Source organism: Amblyomma maculatum, chromosome 5, assembly GCF_055883805.1.
Source record: "Amblyomma maculatum isolate TAMU_Amacu chromosome 5, ASM5588380v1, whole genome shotgun sequence".
Lineage (NCBI taxonomy): Eukaryota > Metazoa > Arthropoda > Arachnida > Ixodida > Ixodidae > Amblyomma > Amblyomma maculatum.
Window position 1 is genome coordinate 162,131,173 of NC_139348.1, and position 27,837 is coordinate 162,159,009.

At 43.9% G+C, this 27,837-nt stretch overlaps 1 protein-coding gene and 1 non-coding gene across 2 annotated transcripts in view; one reads left to right on the top strand and one right to left on the bottom strand.

The window, feature by feature from the left end:
• The first annotated feature begins 498 nt into the window (after positions 1 to 498).
• Positions 499 to 27,837, top strand: part of LOC146190161 (uncharacterized) — a 195,215-nt gene continuing 167,876 nt past the window's right edge. The window contains exons 1-3 of the mRNA XM_084605427.1: positions 499 to 690; positions 14,478 to 14,561; positions 27,306 to 27,401. Of these exons, the coding sequence (XP_084461553.1) occupies positions 499 to 690; positions 14,478 to 14,561; positions 27,306 to 27,401 (372 nt within the window). The remainder of the gene's footprint in view (positions 691 to 14,477; positions 14,562 to 27,305; positions 27,402 to 27,837) is intronic.
• Positions 18,619 to 18,691, bottom strand: TRNAS-AGA (transfer RNA serine (anticodon AGA)). The gene has a single exon. It is a non-coding gene; the product is annotated as a tRNA-Ser (tRNA).

Consider the following 27,837-nt stretch of genomic DNA (forward strand, 5'->3'; position numbering starts at 1 on the left):
AGACGGCGTCCTCCGGGGGTAGGGCCGCCGCAGCTGTACAGAGTCAAGAACCTCCACCCGACGATTTACCTCGACGTGCCGACAGACGACGACTCGACCCGACGAGGTGCGAAAAATTGGTTTCCGCCGAAATTACAGTAACCGCCGGCAACCGTAACGTGAATGCACTCGTGGATACCGGCGCTGATTTCTCTCCAATGAGCAGCCGGCTAGCCACGACTCTTTTGACGCCTTGGACTGGGTGGGCGGGGGGGGGGCGCAGATCCGGACAGCTGGAGGCCATATGGTGACACCGATTGGTGTCTGTACCTCGCTAATACAGATCCGAGGCGTACTTTCCCCGGCTGCTTCGCTGTCCTCTCCGAGTACTCCAAAGACCTGATACTTGGTTTGGATTTCCTCCAGGAGTATGGCGCTGTGATCGACTTTAAGGATCTAATCGTGTCGTTTGCCGCCCACCGCACTCTTTACGCCTAACCCCAGCAACACATACCGAAGATGCGAGTCTGTGACGATCACGTTGTGATGTCATCAAGATACAGCATGTTTGTGACTGTAGAGTGCGATAGCAGCCCCGGAACTCGTGGCATCGCCGAAGCCAACATGTCGCCCTTTCTGGGTCGACAAGTCTGTGTAGCTCGAGGACTTATTGAACTGAAAGACAGGCGAGCCGAGCTTTTGGTGACGAACGTCAGTTGCGAACCACAATGTTTGGCGAGCAAAACAACGATTGCGTATTTCAAAGAACTACCGGAATGCGCAGGGCAGTACACATTGTCCAAAATTACAGACTCATTAGAGACGTCGACTACTCCAGTTAAAACTGACGTCAACCCGGACCTCCGGCCTAATCAAAAATACTGCCTTAGAGATCATTATCGACTCGTTCCGGGACTGTTTTTCAACGACCTCCAGGGTTAGACAGACACCGCTCACAGAGCATCGAATTATAGTCTACGACAACAGAGACCATTACCTCAGTCGCCTTATCGGGTCTCTCCAAAGAAGCGGGATGCAATTCACCGGCAAGTTCAGGAAATGTTCCAGGACGACGTGATCCAGCTGTCGACGAGTCCATGGGCGTCGCCTGTTGTCCTAGTGGCGATGAAAGATAGGACCCTACGGTTCTACGTTGATTACCGCCGTTTAAACAAGGTTACTAAAAAAGACGTTTATCCTCTACCGCGCATTGATGACTCCCTAGACCGTCTGCGCCACGCCAAATACTTTTTATCGCTCGATTTACGCAGTGGTTATTGGCAGATAGAGGTGGACGAACGCGACCGGGAGAAGACCGCCTTTGTTACCCCGGATGGTTTGTACGAATTCAGGGTGCTCCCTTTCGGCCTATGCTCGGCTCCTTCGACCCTCCAGCGGATGATGGACACTGTGCTTGAAGACCTGAAATGGTAGTCTTGCCCGGTGTACCTGGATGAAGGTTATTTTTTCCGACACTTTCGAAGAACACCTAAGGCGCCTGCGCGCCGTTTTCGAAGCCATTCGTTCAGCCGGTCTGTCCCTCAAGCCACATTTCTTGGATTGCGATTGATTTCTTTCGGTTCCTGCTCTGCATTTTCACATGTTGAGTTTTGATTTTGTGAACAGTACCTTAGGATTATTTTTGAGCAGTTTACTTATTTTACTGCCTGCATTTCGTTGTCTAAATTTTATGTTTATTTCTATTCTGTAAACTTTACAGCTGTTACCCCATACTTTATGGTCAGAACTGGGGCCTTTAAGGTATATTGAATAAAGAAATAAAAGTGAAGAGAGAAATAAATAAGCAACTAGAATCCAGATAATCAACCAATTTAGACCAAAAGAGCAACGCAAACCGGAAGAACGCACATTTATAAATTGGGAAGAAATCTGTGTTGTCCCAAAACCAACTCGCGCCGCCCATGGTTCAGCATACCTAGTTAATCAAAAGTGCGAATTGGTGCGCATTTCAATAGTGAGTTCGACATCACACCATCTTCTGTCACACGCTGGAGTGTACTGATGCTCTCCAATGCATCAGCTCTGCCCATACGAAGTCACAGTGTGTAGCACACAGCCTTCCCGGCCCATCAAGACAAGCTTTAATTGGCACATCTGGGTATCATTCCGATTGCCTCCAAACTAAGTAGATAGCTCTTCTTTCGTTTCTCCCGCACAGAGGAAAGACGTGACAGCTGCGACGAAGAGGAAGAAGAGAAGTGCAAAGAACAAGGCTTGGAATGCGACTTCAGAGCAGGAGCGCCTCTGTGCATTGGTAAATGGCTTGCCTTGATATTACCTTTCGCCTGAGCTTCTCTAAGAAGCTACAGTATAGCCATTCAACACTGCCGCTCTTTGACGGACATATATGTTATTAGCGCACTTCTATTCAGCATTCAGTTGCAACGAGCTCACTCGGAGGACATTTCTGTAATTTAAGTATCTTGTATTAATACGTCTTTATTACCTGTCGCAATGGAATATTATGATTTAACTTTATCCTCCCCCATACAACATTACAGCAATCTCTTAGTTTAATTTCGCCTCAAGCTTGTTCCGGGAATAATGAAGACCAAACCCTCTAAGCCAATTCTGTTTTCGTTTTAGCGTTGCTACGCTAATCGGGACATGGTTTAAACGCGAAAGAAAAGCACTATCAATATGCAGAAGACTAAGGTAATGTTCAACAGCCTCGGGAAGGAACAGCAGTTTACACTAGGTAGCGAAGTACTGGAAGTAGTAGGCGAATATGTCTACTTAGGACATGTAGTAACCGCAGATCCGGACCATGAAAAGGAAATAACAAGAAGAATAAGATTGGGATGGAGCGCATTTGGCAAGCACTCGCAGATTATGACTAGCAGCTTACCGGTATCGCTCAAGAGGAAATTATACAACAGTTGCATCTTGCCTGTACTCACCTATGGGGCTGAAATGTGGAGGCTAACCAAGAGAGTTCTACTTAAGTTGATGAGGACAACCCAGAGGGCTATGGAACGAAAAATGGTAGGGGTAACATTAAGAGATAGGAAGCGTGCACAGTAGGTCAGAGAAATAACTCAACTTACCGACATTCTAGTGGAAATTAAGAAGAAGAAATGGACATGGGCGGGACATGAAGTGCGAAGAGAGGATAACTGATGATCGCTGAGGGTAACAAACTGGATTCCAAGGGAAGGAAAGCGTAGCAGGGGGCGGCAGAAAGTTAGGTGGGCGGATGAGATTAAGAAGTTCGCAGGGGTCAAGTGGGTGCAACTAGCACAGAACCGGGTTAAGTGGAGAGATATGGGAGAGGCCTTCGCCTTGCAGTGGGTATAGTTAGGCTGGTGATGATGATGATGATGATGAATGCACTATACCCCTCAAGTGGTGCAACACCTTTTTTATTAGTCAGCGAGAAATACGGCGTGGAGGTGCAACTGCGTGTACTGAACTAAAACTCCAGTGCAGTCTTATTCTTTAGTTCTGCCCTTGATTATGATTTTGCGGCCTTAGAATTACACTTCGAAATGATACCGTAGAATAAAGGCAGTATCTCAAGCTTCATTGGCTTGTTGGCAAATCTTTAGGTAAGGCTAGCACAACAAATATTAGCCTGATTTTCGGAGGTGATTTCAATACAGATATTGTATAGAGAAGCACATTAATTCAGCGTCTTCTTACCGCCCTTCAGTTTACATGTTTTGTTTTTAAAACAAGCTTCCAGTAGGAGTCATTTTCTTTTTCTGCACCTCGGTTCTTCCAGGTGCTGGGCGATTTGGCGGCAGACAATTAAGTAATAGACACAAAGACGCATACGGGAGAATAAACAAACCTAAACATTGATAAAACCCAATACAAGAAAGCCACTTCAGTTTCAGTTACAAAACTATGAAAGATGCGCATGCACAGAAAACTGACACGCTTCATGTCGATCACCGCTCTTCAAGGCTCCTCCAGAGGCCTTCCTTTGTCGAAGCTTTTCCTAGGACGCTGGACGCTTTTAGACAGCCGCCCGTGAATGTTCCAGAATTGCGCGGGGCCCTGAGAAAGAGGGCCGCCCCGCCGCTCGCTCGAGGTCCTTTTGAAAGTTCTCTCTCTGCCTTGCCAAGGTTGCAAGGAGAGGAAGGTGCGGACCCTAATTGTGACGTATGCGGCCGATCATCGCCTCCAGTCGGAACCATCTCATCTTCTGGCGCGAGACATGCCGAAAGCGCCTTGCATTAACCAAAACAGCTTTTCGCGCCCCACGATGAGGATAGTGCTGCGGGGCTCAGTCCAGCTACGCACGCAGAAAACAATGGGACGACAATTAAGCTCAGTGTTATCTAACATATGCTAACTATAATTAGCGCATAGTCGTAAGCTACCACCGTTTATGTCATCGTGAATTTCATCTTGAGGTAACGACGGAAAAACATTACGAGGGACTTTAGCTAGTAAAGTAGTGAATGCCGATAGCCTGAGTGCCGCATTCTGCTACGCAACTGGCGCTAAATAGTAATTAATTAAATAATTAGGTATTAGAGAATGATTTATAATTTGTCTGTAAATAGTTAATCAATGAATTACTTACTAGGTATCAATTTGTAATTAACTAATTATCTTTTTATTAGCTATTAATTAGTAATTGATCATTGATGGACATATGGTCATATAAAGCACGCATTTGCGCATACTGTGGTAGTATTCTGTGATTGGTCGAGACCTCTATGACGTCATCCCGCCACGGCCAATCAGAGCCACCGCAAAAGCGGGACACATCTTGTCCACGAAAGTATGAGCCATTAAAGGGTTACGCCTTAATAATCTGTTTTCCTTTCTTCTCGTCCTTGCTCCCTTTGCGCCACCCCTCTCCATGATGTCTCACCAACTGGCCCACACGACGGTATAATACTACGAACGAGCTTGCCTGGCGTAGGCGCAGAGTGTCTAATACCTTTGTCACATGAACGCTTTCTGCCCTCACTGAACTTGATCTTCATTCAAATTCATGCAGATCGGGGATGCCACACAGCAACCCTAAAGTGCAATATACCCCGAGCTTGCTTAGATCGAAGCTTCAAATGCCCTTGAGGTTTCAAGCCTATTCGAGAGCGGGCGTCGACACCCTCGTTACCACCGAGCTCCAAAAAGTAAAACGAATGGATGAAATAAAGCCTCGAATATCGAATGAAATTTGTTAAAATGCATAAGTGAGCATTGTTAGAATATTGTGCATGTGTATATTAAGGTATTTTTGTGGTCTCGATTCCACGCTTGCCGCCACATAACGCTCAAGAAGGAAACGTCTTAATGGTGATTCAAAACACCCGTGTAGCTCCGGATGCTCCTATCCTTCTTGAAAACCGCCATCCAGATCGAGTTCATTGAGGGTCGGAAGTGTTTGTGTGACAGAGGTATAAGATTGGGAGGAAGGATGCATTCCGATCACGCCCTGCCATCTCGAAGGAGCCAGACAGTCTGAGGTCACACAACACTAGTTAGTACACGGTCATGTCAGGGGCCGCGCTATTTTTCGCTCAGAGCGCCAGACACATTGACTACATTTAAACGTACACAAAAGAAACTGAACGCTAAGGTTTGACTCTCTAAAAGAGCTTATATCAGCAGCGATTTTCTTGCAGGTTTCAAAGAAATACTCTCACGTAAATTGTAAACTCATAAATGACGTCATGTGTCGCGGTAGGAAGAATAAGTAGGTATATCTCATCGATCATGAGGATATTTGCTGGTCAGTTTAGTGAGCACAATGCATACGTTGGAACACCTATGAATGGGGTATAGACAATAATGAAGCTCTAACAAACACGCCTTTTTGTCCAGGCTACAGAATTAGAGGCTTTGTCACCGAATTGAAACAATGTAAAGGCCTTACAAATGTATGTGATTCAAACTACTCCATTAATTAAGTCACTGAATTGATAGTTACTGTGATAGCTCATATTTTCAATTCCATTCTTAGAAAAGGCCTGCATTCTACACAGTAAAATTAAGAAACTTAGGCTGACTTCATGTTTAAGATCGGCGACAGAAAATAAACAAGCAATTTCAGCGCGCATTCTGTTATTCCTCTTTTTTTCTTTCAGCGGACTAGGGAAGATGATCTCCTTCGGAATATATAAATATTTGCATGCTCTGAATAAAGATTAGGGGAGCGCTCTAGATTCTGAAAAAAAACAAAGAGTAAACGCGATACCTTCTTTGTAAACTTGTTTATAGGAAAGGAAAAACGCAGTATCTGTCACTATCGACCTGGTGACCGAATATCGCAGTGCTTGGCTGTCTCAACTAGAGTATTTTACGCGACAGAGTATTGGGCTCAGGCGAAAAGCTCCTGAATTGAGAAAACGTATCGGAAGAAATAAACAGAAGGCTTTAACCCAGGCGATAACAGGCGGGCTCACAACGCAGGCTGTTTTGTTCTTTTGGTAAGAACGGATGTTAACAAACATGTTGGAGAGGCGCCTAGTGAACATTCCGGGGATTGTATTCAGATATGTGGCGCAAACAAAGACAAACACAGGAGAAGATCCACAACACACGCGCACACTACCAACTGTAAGAAGAACCGGAAAACACTTCCTCTTCTACACTCAGGCACGTCTCAACTTCTTCTTCTTCTCATCTTCCTCTTCTTTGCCAAGGGGAAAATGTCACACTCTTCCTCGCAGACCATAACCTTGTCCAAACATGGCGGTGACCAATCATTTCTTCCTTTTTTTCTATTCTTCCTCTTCTTTACCAAGGGAATATTGACACTTTCTTCCTCTCAGCCCAAAAAACATCGACCAAACATGACAGTCACAAATTCTATACTGTCTTGTAAATCCACACCACTGCATTGCCCAGTAACTCCTACCACACTGGACAGGTAAATATCACCACATAGTCACAAATCATACACTAAAAACACCACCACACAAATACAGCAAATACAGTAGGACATGTCCATCTACACACCATAACTTAAGTAGTCCCTATCTATTGAGAAACTATATCTTGCCAACATCTAAGAAGCCACGAGGCCCATGTCCTACTGTATTTGCTGTATTTGTGTGGTGGTGTTTTTAGTGTATGATTTGTGACTATGTGGTGATATTTACCTGTCCAGTGTGGTAGGAGTTACTGGGCAATGCAGTGGTGTGGATTTACAAGACAGTATAGAATTTGTGACTGTCATGTTTGGTCGATGTTTTTTGGGCTGAGAGGAAGAAAGTGTCAATATTCCCTTGGTAAAGAAGAGGAAGAATAGAAGAAAAGGAAGAAAAGATTGGTCACCGCCATGTTTGGACAAGGTTATGGTCTGCGAGGAAGAGTGTGACATTTTTCCCTTGGCAAAGAAGAGGAAGATGAGAAGAAGAAGAAGTTGAGACGTGCCTGAGTGTAGAAGAGGAAGTGTTTTCCGGTTCTTCTTACAGTTGGTAGTGTGCGCGTGTGTTGTGGATCTTCTCCTGTGTTTGTCTTTGTTTGCGCCACATATCTGAATACGATGATGCACCAACTAGCCTCTCAAGCCTTTATTTTGAGATTCCGGGGATTGTATGACTTACAAACGTGTGTTTGGGATCTGTACTGATGTTACACTAGTAACCTACTTCACTCGCTAGACAAACACCATATGGCTCCACTCAAGCTTGTGCGTTTCCTATTCACCAATAAAAAAGGGAAAGGAGAAAAGTACAATTTAGGCGATAAAAATATAAACTATATCGCCCAATAAAAAGGGCTGTCGCGTCTCCTCTAAAGCGAAGTTTAGGCGTTCTCCGAATTTTTAACTTACAACCTCTCACTTGGTAAAATCCGCTGGCTCTAGTTGATTCCTCTGTACACTTTGTTTTTGTACTGTGAACGTGGTTGAAGATGGGTCGATAACCAGCTCGCACAAACATCGGCACTGCTGCACAACAGAAAGCGGCTATATATGGAGATAATGAACAATCTTATTCTTTCCAACAGCGCAAACGATATGCAACAAAGCATCATGTTAGGGCTTTTGCTTTTCATTGCACATATCAACTATATTGTGCGCATTAACAGCATCAAAATATTTCCCACATATACGACAGAAGCGCATTTAGTTTACGTGCGAACGAATCGAGTTAATTATCAAATATAAAAAACGCCTGGCATATTATATCTCTGGTTAAACTTGAATTACCTCATTATATAAGTCCACAGCACACGAAAGTAACTAAGTTCAGAACCAAAAATAAGAGAGGAAAAGCACCCATCCTATCAAATATCAAGTTCAAGTAGTTCAACTAGTCAATAGAGTTATCCAGGCAACGTTTTCCGCAAATATAAGTTGGAATACTTATGAAGATGTTCTTGCAAAACTAGCCATAGCGCGAGAGATTCGTCTCTGTCGAAAGGTGCACAAATGTAATCGATTCGAAGCGCTATCGCAAATGAGCCTCTACCCTGACTAGCGCAATGGGAAGGATGCTGCATGCAGTTAGAACTGTTCCGTCACAGTTTTGACACTTATTCGCGACCATATTTTGCCTTTTGGAACGTTTAGGCTTTTTGGCCCAACACATATAATAACCATTGGTATAAAACTACGACTGCCTTGTCTAAGGGCTCACGTGCATATAGTCAAGCTGTCAAGACATCTTTGAGGCCTTCACACTTCTAGGATGCTTTTAAGGCGAAAGCCTTTAATGGCTCATGCGGTCGTACATAGCGTGTCCCGCTTTTGCGGCGGCTCTGATTGGCCGAGGCGAGATGACGTACGTCATAGAGATCTCTACCAATCACAGAGAGCCACCACAGTAAGCGCTAATGCGTGCCTTATATGGCCATATGCCAATCAATAATCAATTACTAAAAAGTACTAAATAATAATTAATTACTTTATAACAACAATTTAAGTAAGGCATTAATTACTAATTCGTTAGGTGATCAATAAATTTCTAACTGAATGAGTGATTAGTCTTAAACAATTATTGATAAATAATTAATTGCTAATTAGTGCCAGTTGCTTAGCAGAATACGGCACTCAGTCTTTCGCCTTTCACTGCTTCAGTCGCTAAAGACCATGGTAATTTTTTTAAGCGAAAAGAACTGAACGGTGTACATCTGCTTCTGTGTGCAAGTGGGCGTCAGATATGAGAATCGCATTTTCTTCAAAAAAAAAAGGATACCTCATTCGCTACTGTAAATTGCAAACTGGTTTATAGAAAACGAAAGTTTATAGAAACGAAAGTTTATATGGTTTATAGAAACTTTAGCCCAAGCGCATCCCTTTCACGACGTTTCTACTGGGGACCCCTTTTGTTGAATAATGTCCGCGTGATTCGACTGGAATCTGTTGCAAGAGAACTGCAGCGATTTACAATTTCCCTAATTCATTGCTGCTGTTTCTCTATCGTACAGAAAATGAGCGCAAGCAATGCAATCAAGAAGCTTTATTATCGCGCTTCTTCGGCCATTCTTTCATATTCAATTAGGCCGAGTATTAATTTAATAGCCAAGTGAAAGCGCTTACTACAGTCATACTTTTACCGTAAAACCCCCAAAATTGTTTCCCGCGACCGTAAAATCACTTACCCGTCATTAGTGCAAATTGCTAATGAGGCTTCGTCATTTTTATATTTTTGGATCTACGAACAGATGACAAGCGTGAAAAATGTAATGACCGGGAGAGTAAAATCTGCGCGGCGCTGGGAAAGGAGTGTGACTTCACCGCAAGAGCTCCTACTTGCACTGGTGAGTGACTCCGATGGATTCTGTCAAAGAACAGAATCTGATCCACTGTTTGCGGGCCCACGCTAACTCAGTAGTTTCTGCGCTCGACTACTGATACGGGCGATCGCGATTCGATTTCTGCCGCGTTTCCATGAAGACGGAATTTAATGCGCCTGTGTACAGTTTGATGTCAGGGCACGTTGAATTCCTCAGGTGGTCCAAATTATCCAGAGCCACCCACCGAGCGGCTAGGGACATTAATGCGAAAGCGTTAAAGACCCCGTTCACCGAAAATTCAGCGTCGGCGGCTTTGAGTTTTCGTCGGTGAAAAAACACGAGCTGGGGGCAGCTGGCATGGCCGCCGGGTTGCCTGACATTACGTTCGGCAGGAGCCGCCAACTCGGGCGTCTCCTTTCATATGGGGAGGTGACAGAAGAATCAGCCTGCAAGCAGCGTTGCATTCACGCTACCCCACTCGCTCATACGGCTTGGTGATAGCGGGGCTTCATACGTATCCGTCGCTATCCCTTAAAGGTGGAGCTTATGTGTTCCCCTCAAACCTAATCTTCTTTCCCGAAGGCAGTCATGTCTTTCTTACGCACCATATTATTCACTTATGATTTCATTTCTTGAAAGCTAAACATTTTACTTACTATATTCATTTCTTTATCTAGAGCCGAAACGTAAAAAATGCAATAAAAAGGAAGAGAAAAAATGCAGCGAACTGGGAAAGGAGTGTGATTTTATTGATGGAGCCGCTCTGTGCACTGGTGAGAAACGCCTTACGCCATTCCCATTTTCTGTGCGTTTCCCTTTGTTCTAGTAGGGCTTCTCAAGGGCTCCGCGAACCGTTTTTTCTGGCTTCTGCGATCCTTTTAAGGCGAAAGCCTTGAGTGGCTCACGCTGTCGAGGACAAAATGTGTCCAGCTTTTGCGGCGGCTCTGATTGGCCGAAGCTGGATGACGTCATAGAGGTCTCGACCAATAACAGAGCACCACCACAGTTTGCGCGAATGCGTGCCTATATGCAAAGGAATGACAATTACTAATTATAACAAATTATTTAGTATATAATGACTAATTGATAAATTCATTAATTAACCGACTAATGAATAATTACCTACATAATTGTTAATATTTAACTAATTACAAATTATTTATAAATAATTACTAATTAGTACCAGTTGCGTGTCATACTGCGGCACTCAAGCTTTCGCCTTTCACTGCTTTTAGTCGCTAAAGTCCGTTGTAATTTTTCTTTACAGAATCTCTTCTCTCACTCTCTCTTCTTGCCTGTTGCTTATTGCGGACCAGGCACAGTGCCTAGTTCATTTCAACAAATTTCACTGTATTAGTTTTTTGTATCCTAGCTCCTTCCTCAGTTCGGGGCAGTCAGCGTGGTACTATCTGCCTCACAGATCTTGGCAATGCACTAAGATGCTGTGCCCCGTAGACTTTGTTTAATGTGACGGCAGCTGCAACCCACCCGGCGAAATAAGTAGCTTGCCAAGCTGCCCTGTCATTACGGCCGCGTCTAAAACACCGATGAAATGTTGCTAGGAGGCACAGTGAAAAAGGCGATGCGTGTTGGGGTTTGCGAGCTCATGCGCCCGGCAAGTGAAAGCTTCGTCAGCACAGCCGAGTTAGCCGAGCCAAGCCAAGGCAGAAAAGCGTGCTCGTCAGATTACTCAACGTTTTTCTGGGCGTTTAAATGGTGTCGAAAAGAAGGTTTACCACCGTAGAGCCGGTTCGCGCCGAAACACCAGGAAGCGAAAGTAGAAAAATACGCCCTCGTAGCGCTGCTATCGTAATATGGAGCAGCAACTGTGAACGTCCCGCGAGCATTCGCGCAGCCCAGCACGTGGAGCCGCCGGCATTGCCGCGCGCATGATTGAGATGGAACGTCAATCATGTGACTCTTTCTGCGTCCTTAATATGGAAAAAAGAACTGAACATAAGTTAAACGCGGGCATTGAATAAAAAAAGGATTGGCGAAAGCATGAAAGCAAGGAAGTGCTTACAAGATAATTATAGAGGCTATACTATTTTTGAACCAAAATTTCACCAGCGTATACAGAATTGGCCGCAGCCGCATTCACTACTGTCACTTCGGTCTTAGCTCGCTTCCACACTTGGGAAGCTTCTTGGCAACGGGCTAATCTGACGTCTCCTTGGTCGAAGGGTGGCTGCGGTCTCTGCCTTTAGCGAGTGCCTTCGGCTCCGCTCTACGCAACGCCGCCTGCGGAATTTGCCCAAAACTCGCCCGCACTCGCCCAGATGGCATCTTTGTATTTAAGCTCGCAGTTTTCAGCGCAACTGACACATGAGCGAAGAGAAGGAGGACGAACACAGCGCTATGCTCACCCTTCTTTTTTCTTCTTTTCTTTCTCCATGTGCCACTGCTCTGAGAACTATGAGCTCAAATTGAGATTACCAAGTGGCCCAACAACTTACTCTACTGACGTGTGTGTCTGGCGTGTTTACAAAATGACGGCGCGACGCATGAAGATGAAGCTTTATGGTGTCGACAATATTCCCTACATTGCGCTGCTGTTGGAAATCGAAGATGACGTTTGCTGCATAGCTGAAGCGTGCGCTGCAGTTCTGCACGAGGCGTGACCGGCTGCATTGGTAGCATAGTGCTCTAATGCCTGAGCCACGGGAGCTGATGTGTTCGTGGTTGTGCGGGTTTGAAACTCAGTCGCGGCAATGTTTTTATGCAATAAACTCTACGTCACCTATTCCAAACCTCAAGGTTATCTGGCTCCAAACATTTGACTTTCCGCGCTCGCGCATTGTGGCAAGCCTCGTCTTCTTCATTCTCCAAGGTCATTCACCAGCGCAAGCTGGGCACTGCGCATCCTCATGTGTAATCTGTTCCTCACAACAGCTGGCCGAGAAAACAGTGCCGCTACTGGATTTGGAAACATTCCTGGAACTAAGCATCCCATGCCCAGGCACAAGCACACTTGGCCACAGCCAATCATGATTCGTGTAAAACGGCGACACACACTCGCTCCTTGCATTAACTATCGCCGTCTTGATCCAATTGCAACTCACTCTCGTGCTATGCTGTGAACACTGTGGACTTGATGAAGTTTCCTCTGCGCCGCTCGTTCATTTTACCTAGGCAAAAATTCCGAGAGCACTGTGCAATCTAGACTGCGTGAATGCGAAAGCGTTGCTGGTGCGTCACGTTTGCTCTCATTATCAATATCAACCATCGCCCCGTCATCGCTACTATCATCCTCACGCTAGACAAGGAGAATTATGACACGCATTTGACGATCACGGCCATGGTGCAGTTGGTTCGGCTGGGGATCCAAGGGATGGAGGTTCGATTCCCGGTGGAGAGAGGATTTATTTATTTTTAGCTATCTTCCTCACTGTAGACAAGGACTTTCGGTTTATGACATCATTTGATTGACAGCTATAGTGGAACAGGACGCGGGATGCCGGGAAGGCCTTTAGTACACCATACAAGTACGCCATATGGGCGAGTACGTGCGGGCAAGGTGCGGGTAGCGTCCACCAGGCAGCGTGACAAAGAGGCGGCGTAGAGGAAGCTACTCTCGCTAAATAGTAGAGAGGACACAGTTGTACCAGATAAGCCGTCGATACTATCGAGCAATGAGAAGCACGACTAGCCCGTTGCCGATAAGCTTACTAAATACGGAAGTGAGCCAAAATAGAAGCGACAGCAGCGGCCGTGGCTGCCGCCGATGGCTTACCCCGTAAACCTTGTTTCAAGTATATAAATTAACCTTCAAACTTTTAGCGCCGAAGCTGTGGCGAGGCGCAGATGATACCGACGAATGCGCACTACATAGCTTGCGCAGATGAACGGCCTTGGAGAATTGTACCAGTAGGCCTGACGCTCTTTCTCAGTTCAAGGTCAAATTTTAGGAACCAAGTTACCTAGAGGTTTGGCATGGGAGAAGTAGGGCTGAAGTTCTGAACACCTAGGATGGGCCTGTTTACAAGCAATGATGCCAGATTCTGACTGCAGGTCTAGAAGAAAAGGAGGGAGTTTCCTGGCATATTTTGGTGTTTCCAGTGCAACAAAGTTTAAAAACCTATTTTATTCTGAGTTCAGGCCGACTGCCTGAACACCGAGGGCACTCAGCGCTTATTCCGCTAAATTATTAAACATTACATTGTGGCATGTAATTAGCACCACACTGTCCGCTATGAAGTCATGGGCAAACAGGCCTATGTACTGTTAGTGGAGAAATAAACTATATTTGAAGCGCAGGTGGCACTTACCCCGGGAAGCAATTCAAAAGGCATAATTCCTGCCGATGGCTTTCCTTACCGCGATCGAATTTCAGAAATTTTATGTTTCGTAACATTTCGCGATACTTTCAGCATAAGTGAACAAAATAGAATTTTTTTTAAACATAAAAAAAAATTCATTGAAGAACTTCAAGAAAATATCTCAAAAGAAAGCCTGAATTCTTTTCTCTGCCGGCATTTCTTTGTGCTGTACATACATTTTATATTTTGCACTCTCAAATGCAAAACATTGTATACTACACGTGACAAAGCAGCGTTAAAAAGTATTTGCAAAAAATCAACGCGCCAATCAAAATGATTGGCATCCCGGTATCGCAAATCGGGCACTGTCCGCCTAGGCCACGCAGGCATGTTTTTGCACCTTCGTTTAAGCGAGGCATCTCAGATGGTCTCTCCCCAAGTGTGCTAGGTTATGATTCTGCGTTAATGAGTGTGTCCAACTCGAATTCGAATTGCTAGCGCACCAATTCGCATTGGGCCAATCAGACGCCAAATGATGTGCGTATTTGTTACGTATTTATGTTCCAACAGTCAACAAGCCCAAAGGATGTGACGAAGGAGAAGGGAAATCATGCAAGGACTGCGATTATTCTGCTGGTGCTCCTGTGTGCACAGGTGAGGGTTTCACCCGTAATGCATTTTGCTGCGGCCTCTAAAGGAGGAAAATGACCACGTTGGCGCTATCACATCAGAGCGAGGCCGTTTTAGAGGGCGTCTAATGTGTGGGGATGGGCGAGAAATCAAGTGGTTTGTTTTTATATTTCGTGATTAATAGCGGTAAATATCGATATAGCACTTCGTTCATCATTATTAGTGCATCTGTTCTACGCAATATAAATTTCTTCATCCGTTAAAATCAGCAATTGATAATTAGAAGACAACAGGCATATCGGCTCACCATGTGAAAAGGCGCGTCGACGGAAATATTTGCATGCTCCCGCGCCAACGACTATCTTATCGATCACCTTAATAAGAAGGCAATAAGAATAAAACTCTCGCAGTTGTTCACTGTCTTTTATCTGAAATGCGCAGACGTCTTACGTTGGTACTCGTATACACACTATGGTATACAACTGAACAGCGGTAAGACAGAGTATTTGCATCCGCGCTATTCTTCCAGCGTAGTTGTCACTCGTACCACAATGGGTGCTGTTCGCTCAAACGGTGAAGGACATTTCTACCCATTGGTCATGTGGGCTAACTAGGTCAAACGTTCCTGTTGAATGAAAAGTCCCTTTAATTAACATTTAGTGATTTCGGCAGTACGTCTTCGCTAAACATGGGGAAGTTACGAAATTACATGCATAAGCGTGAGCATATTTGCGAATAACATATACAATACACATAAACGTCTCAAGGTTAAGTTTGGAATACTGATTCAGTCTGTGGAAAGCGCTTATTAAGCTCTCGAAAAATGTTGGGTTGCTATTGCTGACCTGCGACTAAAAACAAACTCATAGGGGCATCATAATAGAGCATCGGGAAATACTAAGTCGGAAGCCATTGATTTTCATTCACTTGATATCTGCTACCGTGATTAACAGTGCATCCTTAACCACCCCGTGGAGTGTAGGACAAATTGGAACACTCGGTGGTGCTTCCATGAATCACTACAAAGAGAAAAAAAACATTTTCCTGATTGAAAGTTTTCTGGGCTCAATTCTTGAACCTGCTATGTAATAAGACATACCATGCCGCTATATTTGCGAAGAGAAATGACGGTATTTAGCGCGTTGTAAAGTCATTCGTGCCTTTGTATACAAAGTTCACAGAGCTTTGGTAGGGCTCCAGAAAGCACGTTCTTTAAGTTACATGTCAAGAATAGCTGATGAAAGTATGCTTGTAGCCAGACGAGCTACACTTGCTTCGAGTGCTGCATCCGCATCCGTGGCGGCAACGGTGGTCCCATCCTTTCTTTTATTGTGACTCCCATTAGCCGTCACACTTTGCAAGTACAAAATCTTTACCAGCTTCACGTCTTTTCCCCGGCAGATAAAACACGCACAAACTGTACCGAAGCTGAAGAAGACGTCTGCGATGCAAAGGGACACAAGTGCGATTTCAGCGCTGGAGCCCCAGTGTGCATTGGTAACGCTCTGTCCCCATATGCTGTTGTTATGTTGTTGTTAATGCGTAAGCATTAAGTGTCTGTGTTTGAGGTTTGGCGTCCTCAAACGTTGAGTACACGATTTCGTCGTAAGCGATCAAGTTACCAAAAACAAATAATTGCACTAAGAGAGAATGAAAATGTGTGTATATATGTATATCTTTATTGAGATGCCGGCAAACGACGGTTTAATGCGTCGTGACGCTGGCTAAGCGTCGACCCGGGGTTATGCCCTGCTCTGCATTACCTCATTTTGGCCCGTTTGTGGTGTGCCGTGAGGCTTGTGCTTTTCGAGCGCACCCCGGGCCTGCCGGACGACTCATAGATGAATGTCCTTGTCTGTACTTTGCACAGCACTTTGAAGTTGGGGCAGGTATGTCTTGAATGTAGCTTCGGTCGGGAACCTGACACAGTCCCACATGATGTGCCATTGGTCCGCCGGGCCAACTTGGCATACACTGCACATATCACTAATATCGTCTGGAAATCGTGAAGATAAAATTAAACAATTAGGTAATTAATTATAGTCATAAATGTCAAACAGGCGTTGAAATAGTAAGGCAGAGAAATGGCGACGTGTGGATGCAACCTCACACTTCCGGTAACGGGATGTGTGTTAGGGTCACGTGACGTGTAGCAGGGGTCATATGACGGTAGTGTGACGTGTGTGCATGTGTGTCACGTGACCAAAAATTGGGCGTTTGAGAAAAAAAAATTGAAATAAAATTAGTAGCAGTGGTCAGAAAATGTGCGAAGTGTCGTTTAATCGAATGGCACAAAAAATGAAATAGCCCACTTTGCTGACGCATTTCTCCAATGCGGGTGTGTAATGTTTTTCACACGACGTGCTGAACCGCTACGAAAGACGAACGTCAGTTTTGTTTGCACAAATACTTCATGTGCTATGTATACGCGCAAACTGACATTCTGTTTTGCTTGGCTCATTTTTTTTTCACAGATCCCGAACGGATGAACTGCACCAGTAGAGAGAAAAGAGAATGTAACGAAATCGGCAAGGGATGCGACTTTATAGGCGGTTCTCCTCTTTGCGTGGGTAAGGCACTGTTGTGACCCGCTTTTCCCCTCTCCCTCTAAGGTCAAGTCGTCCCGCCCCGTAAAAGAGTCGGTTGTTAAACAGCCTCGCAAGCTTTAACGCTCTTTTTTCGGCGAGTTGTAACTTTTTCTAGGGGTCTCTACGGGCAGCTCTTTCTTCCAACCTAACCAAAATCTGCTTCAACGCTTTTTCACAGCATGCTGATAGTTTTCCGGCTCGAAAACACGCGTGCCTTCAGGAGAAAACGCATTTTAACATTTTTCTGGAACTGCTTCAAAGTTATAACGTCCATGCATAGAACAAACCTTGCCCCGTTTTCGACGAATGAATGACAGGGTTGCCTCTCAACAAAACTACCTCGGCGCGTACTTTCGAAAGCCGCCAATGATGTGATAGCGATCCAGGTACATAAACTTTCCACTTGCTTATCAAAAATAACAATTAAATGCTTTCCTTGCACATAATTTAATGCGGATATATCAGTAAAGGTGAACTTCTTTTTGACATCAGTGACCAGTCAACCACCGTATGGGCTCCCCCATGTGATTCTACTAGGATAGGTTCTATGATTCACTCTAAATATATCGCTGTCTGCATTCCAGAACACAGCGGTTTTATTGCTGAAAGTTTTTCGTTATAAAACGAAGCAATCCATTACCAGTATTTAGGCTCGTTAAAACAGAACTGGACACAGCTGCCTAAGAACGATTTGAAAGTGTATGACATTGTGGATCGAGACAGAAATTTCTGCCCGAAAACAAACGGTCTTGTCGTCAAAAGAATTTGCTTCCGATAAATTTCAGTGAGGGCAATTCCTATAGCGTAGCTTCATTTTAACGCAATGCCGTCAGCTCCCCGTGCACAAATACATCGTTGACAGCGACGACTAATTGCATACTCGGAGCTCAGTCACACGCACGCTCCTAACAAATGGTGACATGACCAGCCATTAATTGGTCGATGGATCTAGCAACGTCACGGGAACAGACGAGGTCACGAGGTCACGAAGGTGTCATGAGTTCAAGTTGAAATAACCTACCAGCTCGTGTAGCCCTTTTAATACGAATTTGCGAGATATAGAAATCAAAAATACCTTTGCACGCCCTCTTTCAAGTCTCGTAGCGTCGAAAAACCAGGATAGATATGGTAGGTAGTAGTAGAAGGCGTGTGACCTAGTTCGCCACTGTTGGGAAGAAGTTCCCTAGAAGGAAACAACTAAGCATTATAAACGTTTCATAAATGATATGTTTGTTCGGTTAAGTTATAAAAATGATTTAGCATGCTGTAGAAAACAAACTCTCACGTGAATATCTCTCATCGATCTCGCTGAATATATATATATATATATATATATATACGAAGGAAAGAAGCCAACAGTCGGCGAGGCCAAGGAAAGCATTGGGGATTGTACTTTGTCTTTTTTTAGTGTTTACTTCGGTAATCACATAAATTAGTAATTTAATCTGTTTAGGCGAAATACAAGTAAACACAAAGTAGAAGGAAAAACAATGTGCCGATGGTGGGAACCGAACCCACGACCTCTGAATATCTTGTCCGGTGCTCTTCCAACTGAGCTACATCGGCCGCTGCCCCCTGCTACTTGCTTGGGTATTAATGTTGTCTGTATACGACAGCGGCCGACGTAGCTCAGTTGGAAGAGCACCGGACGCGATATTCGGAGGTCGTGGCTTCAGTTCCCACCATCGGCAGGTTGTTTTTTCTTCTACTTTGTGTTTAATTATCTTTCCCCTAAACAGATTACATTACTAATATATATATATATATATATATATATATATATATATATATATATATATATATATATATATATATAGACTTAAAGTAGTTGACACACGGTAGAAAAGACAACACTTTATTCCGACGTTTCGGCCGGGGTCCGGCCTTTGTCAAGGAATGTAGAAAGAAGCTGTCGGTTCCCATTTCTTATATACATGCACAATCGAAGAACACGTGACCAGCTAATATCAACAAATAAACATCAAAATATCAAAAACAAGATTTCACACGCGTGATGTAATGGCGGTGCAAGGTATATAGACAGAATGACACGTGTTGCGCTTAGGTCATGCATCTTAATATGTTGCACAAAGAAAGGAAGATGTATCGCTTAAAAGATTGTTGTCACTATCAGCGCACAAAACAAAATATCACGAGGTTAGGATGGGTGGAATACATGCCACACTTAATTCTGCAATATTCAGGAGGGGGGGGGGGGGGGATTTATCTACTGAAATATCATTCTCATTGGTAGGCGACAGTAGCAGATAACACGTCAGTAGAATTTAACAGTGAAATATAACTGTGATTTAGCGCGGTATACACACACAAAAAAGTAAACAGTCACTGTAATCGCGGCATGGTGACAAAACTCGATTTTGTGCTCAATGCTATGGGGACAAAGAGAAGAAGTTAAAGAAGTTAATTGTTCGTAACAGTGTTGATTACACAAGGAATCATGTGCAAGGTTATTGGATAAGTTGTAATGATTAGTGCATGTTACGGCAGGAAGCAATATGATCGTGAGAAACTCGCAAACATGAAAAAGATCAGTGCAAGTAAAAGCATGACATCCTGTGAGGGGCTTTGGGCTGTGACCGTAACAGCGCAAGTGGAGAGGCAAACAGTGCAAAATGGAGGCAATGTCGATTAAACATAATATCTTTTGAGACGCTGCCAAAGGTGCTACCATTTAGTTAAAATGCTACGACGAGAGACAAGTTAGCTTGCCAATGTTTTCATTCAGACCACAAGAAACCGTGTTAAACTTGTGTATTAAAAATGATTCGCGAACTTCGCGTTCATGGTGGGTTCTGAAACCTGATTCCAATAAAGTTACTTGCATTTTTTCAAAGGGGTGCTTGGTAATGTTTACATGCTTAGAGATAGGAAGGTTAGGCAGTGTATTACAATGAGCTTTATGGTTATTAAATCGGTATCTGAAGGGTGTTTCGGTTTGGCCAATGTACTGAATTTTGCAGATAGAACATTCCAGCATATAAATCACGTTGTCCGTATCGCATGAGAAGTTGCCTCGAATCCTTACATTAAAGTTCGATGCAGTGCTGAAAGCTTTCAGTGATGTAGTCATTTGTGCACAAACTTTGCACCGTGACTTGTTGCAAGGATGGCAGCCGATTGGTGCAGTGGGGCTAGTTTTAGACGAAGTTAAAATATCACTGAGGTTCTTGTTACGGCGATAGACAACACGGGGGGCTTGCTCATAAATTTCTTTTAGACGATCACTTTGCATGAGAATACTATGATGTTTCTTTAAAATGCCTGCAACGTTGGGGACTGAAGCTGAATGCGTTAGCACGAGATTGATTCGTGATTGGCCGGATGGTTCCTTTTCCGCTTTGAGGAGAGCTTTGCGATCAAGAAGGCTTGCTCGTTCCACTGCATCATTTACTAGGCGCTCTGGATATTTGCGTTCCATTAGGGTGTTACGAAGGTTGGCACAGTGAAATTCAAAGTCGCGATCGTCTGAACATATCCGTTTAAAGCGGACGGCTTGTCCATATGGGATGCTAGTCTTCCAATATTTAAGATGGCTGCTGTTGAAGTGCAGGTACTGAGGTCTGTCACTGGGTTTCCGGTATAGATCAGTGATTAGTTTGCCATTCTTTATTGACACTGTCACGTCTAGAAAAGCAATAGTGGTCGGAGAATAAGAATGAGAAAAGTTTATGGCCTCATGCACATTATTAAAACTAGAGATGAATGATAGAAGTTCTGCCTCACTATGTTGCCAAATAAAGAAAATGTCGTCTATAAATCTCTTGTAGTAAAAAGGCTTTAGCGGGTAGTCTTCGAGAAACCGGTCTTCTAATAAGCCCATGAATATGTTGGCGTAGTTGGGACCAATACGTGTACCCATCGATGTTCCGTTAATCTGGACATAATGTCTGCCATCAAATTCAAAATTGTTAAGTTCAAGTATTAATTTAAGAAGGATAGCCAATGTAGAACCGTCAATATTACTGCATAAGTTTCGATCTTCAAAAGCCTTTACAACTGACCGGATACCATCGGAGTGGGGAATATTGGTATAAAGTGACGCAACATCCAGAGTTACGAGCAAGACGCCTTGAGGGATGGTGATATCGGCTATATCAGCTAGGAAATCAGTTGTATCCTTTATGTAGGACTGGAATGTGGCTGGAATCTTATTGATTAGAGTGCCAACATAGCGTGACAGGTTTTCAGTTACGGTTCCTATACCGGAAATGATGGGTCGTCCAGGGTTGTTAGGTTTATGAATTTTGGGCAATAAATAAAATCGGCCTGGTACAGGGCTGAGGGGAAGTATTGACTTTGCAGTGCTTTTGTCTATTTTTTCACTCAAGCTAAGACTGGATAAGGTTTCTTCCAAAACAGTTTTAAAGTCCGCAGTCGGATCGCTTTCTAGCAGGCGGTAAAAGGAACCATCTGCCAGTTGCCTTTCGGCTTCCGCGATGTAGTCACTTCTGTTCATGACTACGATGGCACCACCCTTGTCAGCGGGCTTTATGACAATATCAGTTTGTGACGCGAGTCGTTTTATTGATGCGGTTTCTTTTCCAGAGAGGTTACGACAAAATTTCTTTTGAGTATTGTAAGCTTTCAGCACATCATTTTGGACTGCCTTAATATAAATGTCGAGGCAGTTTTCTCTTTGGGTCGGGGGAGTCCAGTGATTTTGAGAGGGCAATTTGCCATCTTGTACGGGATCTTGTGGCCGGCCATGGAAGTACTCTTTAAGTCTCATATTGCGGGCAAAATTTTCCAAGTCTTTTAACAATTGAAACTCATTGAACCCACCTGATGCAGGGCAAAAATTTAGGCCGTGTGCCAGGGCACTCTCGTCATCATTAGTCAGGGTGAAGTTTGAAAGATTTACAATTGGGGTTTGAACCTGAGATGGCAGTGGCAACGGAGGCTGGGACTGCGCGGGCCGGGAGATTTTGTCGCGCAAAAGTTTTTTGGATTTCACGGAGTTAATCTCTTCCCATTTTTTCTTTTTGTACACGTCAAGAGCAGTAAGTTCTTCGCAAGAGAGGTTAAGATGATTAAGCAATTGTTTTTCTGTATTAGCTAATGACTTTAGGGCAGATTGGTGGTGATCCAAAATAATGCGCGTAAATTCCAAAGCAGCCGTTGCCGATATGCTGTCCCATTTTGCACTGTTGCTCTTAGACAGTTTGGACGTTGCTGGTTTTACATTAACGCGGAGACCACGCGGGGCAGTGGAGCATGCTAGATAAGCCTTTAAAGTCATAACATGCAGTTCTGCACGAATGCGCTTTTCTGCCACTTTTCTAACGCGTAGAAATTCGTTGGAGTATTTGAGGCTAGGCTTTTTTTTAGGAACCGAGTTTTTAAGTCATAAGGGTTTTCTTACAGTGTTCGGGAGTTTCTTTCGAAGGTTGTACTGGCGCTCCTCGGTCGAGGCACGGTTAGCTGAAGACGGAGCAGACGTAGCATGGGCTTTGCAAAAGTTCGACTTAGAAGAGGAAGTTCCGGAGCCTCGAGTCCTATAAACACGACTGTTTAAAAACTGAGTATTACACTTTTGAGGGCAAATATCTCGAGAGTCGGAAACAGTGGGGCAATGAAGGCTGGAGCTCTGTGCGTTGGAAGCTGGAGGGTCGGCATCATGAGGGCCTCTAGGTGATACGCTGGGAGCGGGAAAGGCTCCTTCAGCGGGAGCATCAGAATCAGCAGCATCGAGCTTTTTAAAGCCTTTTAAATCCTTTTTACTACAAGAGATTTATAGACGACATTTTCTTTATTTGGCAACATAGTGAGGCAGAACTTCTATCATTCATCTCTAGTTTTAATAATGTGCATGAGGCCATAAACTTTTCTCATTCTTATTCTCCGACCACTATTGCTTTTCTAGACGTGACAGTGTCAATAAAGAATGGCAAACTAATCACTGATCTATACCGGAAACCCAGTGACAGACCTCAGTACCTGCACTTCAACAGCAGCCATCTTAAATACTGGAAGACTAGCATCCCATATGGACAAGCCGTCCGCTTTAAACGGATATGTTCAGACGATCGCGACTTTGAATTTCACTGTGCCAACCTTCGTAACACCCTAATGGAACGCAAATATCCAGAGCGCCTAGTAAATGATGCAGTGGAACGAGCAAGCCTTCTTGATCGCAAAGCTCTCCTCAAAGCGGAAAAGGAACCATCCGGCCAATCACGAATCAATCTCGTGCTAACGCATTCAGCTTCAGTCCCCAACGTTGCAGGCATTTTAAAGAAACATCATAGTATTCTCATGCAAAGTGATCGTCTAAAAGAAATTTATGAGCAAGCCCCCCGTGTTGTCTATCGCCGTAACAAGAACCTCAGTGATATTTTAACTTCGTCTAAAACTAGCCCCACTGCACCAATCGGCTGCCATCCTTGCAACAAGTCACGGTGCAAAGTTTGTGCACAAATGACTACATCACTGAAAGCTTTCAGCACTGCATCGAACTTTAATGTAAGGATTCGAGGCAACTTCTCATGCGATACGGACAACGTGATTTATATGCTGGAATGTTCTATCTGCAAAATTCAGTACATTGGCCAAACCGAAACACCCTTCAGATACCGATTTAATAACCATAAAGCTCATTGTAATACACTGCCTAACCTTCCTATCTCTAAGCATGTAAACATTACCAAGCACCCCTTTGAAAAAATGCAAGTAACTTTATTGGAATCAGGTTTCAGAACCCACCATGAACGCGAAGTTCGCGAATCATTTTTAATACACAAGTTTAACACGGTTTCTTGTGGTCTGAATGAAAACATTGGCAAGCTAACTTGTCTCTCGTCGTAGCATTTTAACTAAATGGTAGCACCTTTGGCAGCGTCTCAAAAGATATTATGTTTAATCGACATTGCCTCCATTTTGCACTGTTTGCCTCTCCACTTGCGCTGTTACGGTCACAGCCCAAAGCCCCTCACAGGATGTCATGCTTTTACTTGCACTGATCTTTTTCATGTTTGCGAGTTTCTCACGATCATATTGCTTCCTGCCGTAACATGCACTAATCATTACAACTTATCCAATAACCTTGCACATGATTCCTTGTGTAATCAACACTGTTACGAACAATTAACTTCTTTAACTTCTTCTCTTTGTCCCCATAGCATTGAGCACAAAATCGAGTTTTGTCACCATGCCGCGATTACAGTGACTGTTTACTTTTTTGTGTGTGTATACCGCGCTAAATCACAGTTATATTTCACTGTTAAATTCTACTGACGTGTTATCTGCTACTGTCGCCTACCAATGAGAATGATATTTCAGTAGATAAATCCCCCCCCCCCCTCCTGAATATTGCAGAATTAAGTGTGGCATGTATTCCACCCATCCTAACCTCGTGATATTTTGTTTTGTGCGCTGATAGTGACAACAATCTTTTAAGCGATACATCTTCCTTTCTTTGTGCAACATATTAAGATGCATGACCTAAGCGCAACACGTGTCATTCTGTCTATATACCTTGCACCGCCATTACATCACGCGTGTGAAATCTTGTTTTTGATATTTTGATGTTTATTTGTTGATATTAGCTGGTCACGTGTTCTTCGATTGTGCATGTATATAAGAAATGGGAACCGACAGCTTCTTTCTACATTCCTTGACAAAGGCCGGACCCCGGCCGAAACGTCGGAATAAAGTGTTGTCTTTTCTACCGTGTGTCAACTACTTTAAGTCTATGCCCTACCGGACCCATTTGAGCTTCAACCCCCTCCCTATATATATATATATATATATATATATATATATATATTGTAACAATGGGCGGTTTATTCAGCAGATCAACAGGACTTGATCAGCAGGACTGAGCAGATCAGCGGCGAACACAGTCAGATCCAGCACGCGCAGCGATCACGATGCCACTGACTGGCATGTTCCTTGTGCACTTCTTCCTCTTCACAATTACCCGCGGTACGAAGAGGAGACATCCTGACGACTTACGGCGTGAGCAAGACGGCAGGGTCGTAATAGGGTTTGAGGCGCTGGACGTGAACAATCTCGCGTCCGCGCCGGCGTAGATCATGGGACGGCGTAACAGGTTCCACCACGTAATTAACCGGAGAGGTGCGCTCCAGAACACGGTATGGGCCATGGTATTTAGCAAGAAATTTTGAAGACAGTCCAGGGGCATTGGAAGGTATCCATAGCCACACAAGAGCGCCAGACGAGAAGTGCGGTGTCGAGTGTTGGCTGTCATGGTTGGATTTATGGCGGTACTGGGTGTTAGCCGTGAATGCGCGGGCGATTTGTCGACAGTCTTCCGCATGCTGGGCTGCTTGAGACGCAGGTGTATACTCTGATATGTCTGGCTGATACAGGAGTATGGTGTCGATTGTAGCAGAGGGGTGACGGCCGTAGAGGAGAAATATATATATATATATATATATATATATATATATATATATATATATATATATATATATATATATATATATATATATATATATATATATAGATATATATATATATATATATTGATACGTGGCAGAAGACTAGTACCACAACAAGGGAAACCACAACAGGTGATGAGAGACTAGGTGTTCAGGCAAGCACCAACCGTTTCTTCAGCTTCGTCGTCTATCACTGTGTAGGCCATCGTCGTCCTCTTTAGCGGCGTATACGTAACATTAACCTGGCACGAAAAGCACTGTCCCGGTGCGTACTACGTTGAGGAACTACAGCTGGAGTGGTACGGCTTTATGCGAGCGACATGAACGATCTGGTGCCGTTGGAGCCATCTGGTGCCATCTGGTGACCGAACCCACGACCTCCGAAAATCGGAGGTCGTGGGTTCGGTCCCCACCATCGGCACGTTGTTTTTCCTTCTACTTTGTGTTTATGTTGCTCCTAGACAGATTACATTACCAATTTAGGTGATTACCGAAGTAAAAATATTAAAAAAAAGACAAAGTACACTCCCCAATGCTTTTCTTGGCCTCGCCGACTGTTGAAGGAAAGAAGCCAACAGTCGGCGAGGCCATGGAAAGCGTTGGAGATGGTACTTTATGTCTTTTTTTTTAATGTTTACTTGGATAATCACAGAAATTAGTAATGTAATCTGTTTAGGGGAAAGATAATTAGACACAAAGTAGATGAAAAAACAACGTGCTGATGGTGGGATCCGAACCCACGACCTCCGAATAACGCGTCCGGTGCTCTTCCAACTGAGCTACATCGGCCGCTGTCCCCCCTGCTACTTTGTTGGGTATTTATGTTGTCTGTATACGAACCTTGAGAGTGTTCACCAGCGCCACCCTCAGCCATAGCGGCAGACGTGGGACGTCCTTTGTTACCGCCAGCGTCACGTAGAACGTGATCAAGAGCGAGGGCGAAAGCTGTGCTAGAACCTCTTACGCTACCTATGGCTTCAAGACTGCCAGAACCGAGACCCCCGTAAGCTACAAGCAGATCAATCAAGGGGAAATGAGGGTGCTCGTTATAATACATGAAGGAAAGAAGCCAACAGTCGGCGAGGCCATGGAAAGCGTTGGGGATGGTACTTTATGTCTTTTTTTTTAATGTTTACCGCGTTATTCGGAGGTCGTGGGTTCGGATCCCACCATCGGCACGTTGTTTTTTCTTCTACTTTGTGTCTAATTATCTTTCCCCTAAACAGATTACATTACTAATTTCTGTGATTATCCAAGTAAACATTAAAAAAAAAGACATAAAGTACCATCCCCAACGCTTTCCATGGCCTCGCCGACTGTTGGCTTCTTTCCTTCATATATATATATATATATATATATATATATATATATATATATATAGGATGCGAGAACGTTGAACGTACTTGGCCGCTTGAAACATTATATAGCGAAGTGTACGCTTCATTTAAAGAAACATTCTATCGGAATCGACGTTTCGACCAGAAGCTGGCCCTTCATCAGGAGTCTGATAGCTTCTGGTCGAAACGTCGAGCCCAATAAAATGTTTCTTTAAATGAAGCGTACACTTCGCTATATATATATATATATATATATATATATATATATATATATATATATATATAATGTTCAAGTTATACTATACCTTTTTTTCCATCAAAATTCGGATATCTATCCCTTCGGGTCAATTACATTTTCTCCTCACTACCCATTAAAATCGGAGCTATCGCTTTAGTGATCCATGTATATTTTTTGTGCAGATAAAAAACCTGACGGCTGCAAAGCAGTCGAGCGAGATTTGTGCAAGCAAACGGGAACTGAATGCGTCGCCACTGATGGCGCCCCTAGGTGCATCGGTAAGGAAACATCCCATGCAATTTTGAGAGCAGCGCTACGTGAGGACAACGCAGAAGCACTAATTCGCATTTGAAAATTAATATCATACATGCGTGGCATACAACTATAACATTTACGTTAATATGGTTACCGAGGGCACGTATGACTGCTCACTTGCTATGAATGAAATAGCATTACATAAAATCAGAAATAATACATGCTCGATTAAGAGGTGGATTAAGGAGTACATCAAGGAATTTGCAGCAAACGTGTATATACTACCCACACTCATCGTCCTTTTTATGGGTCATAGCAACGAGGTGACAGTTCAAACAATGTAATTTGGATTCTTTGGGACCATTTTTTCCGGACACCGCCAGAGTCGGTTCCTGCTGTTAATCAAACGAATGGTTATGCATCGTCCTGCTTGCTCTATGTATACATTGCTGAACGACA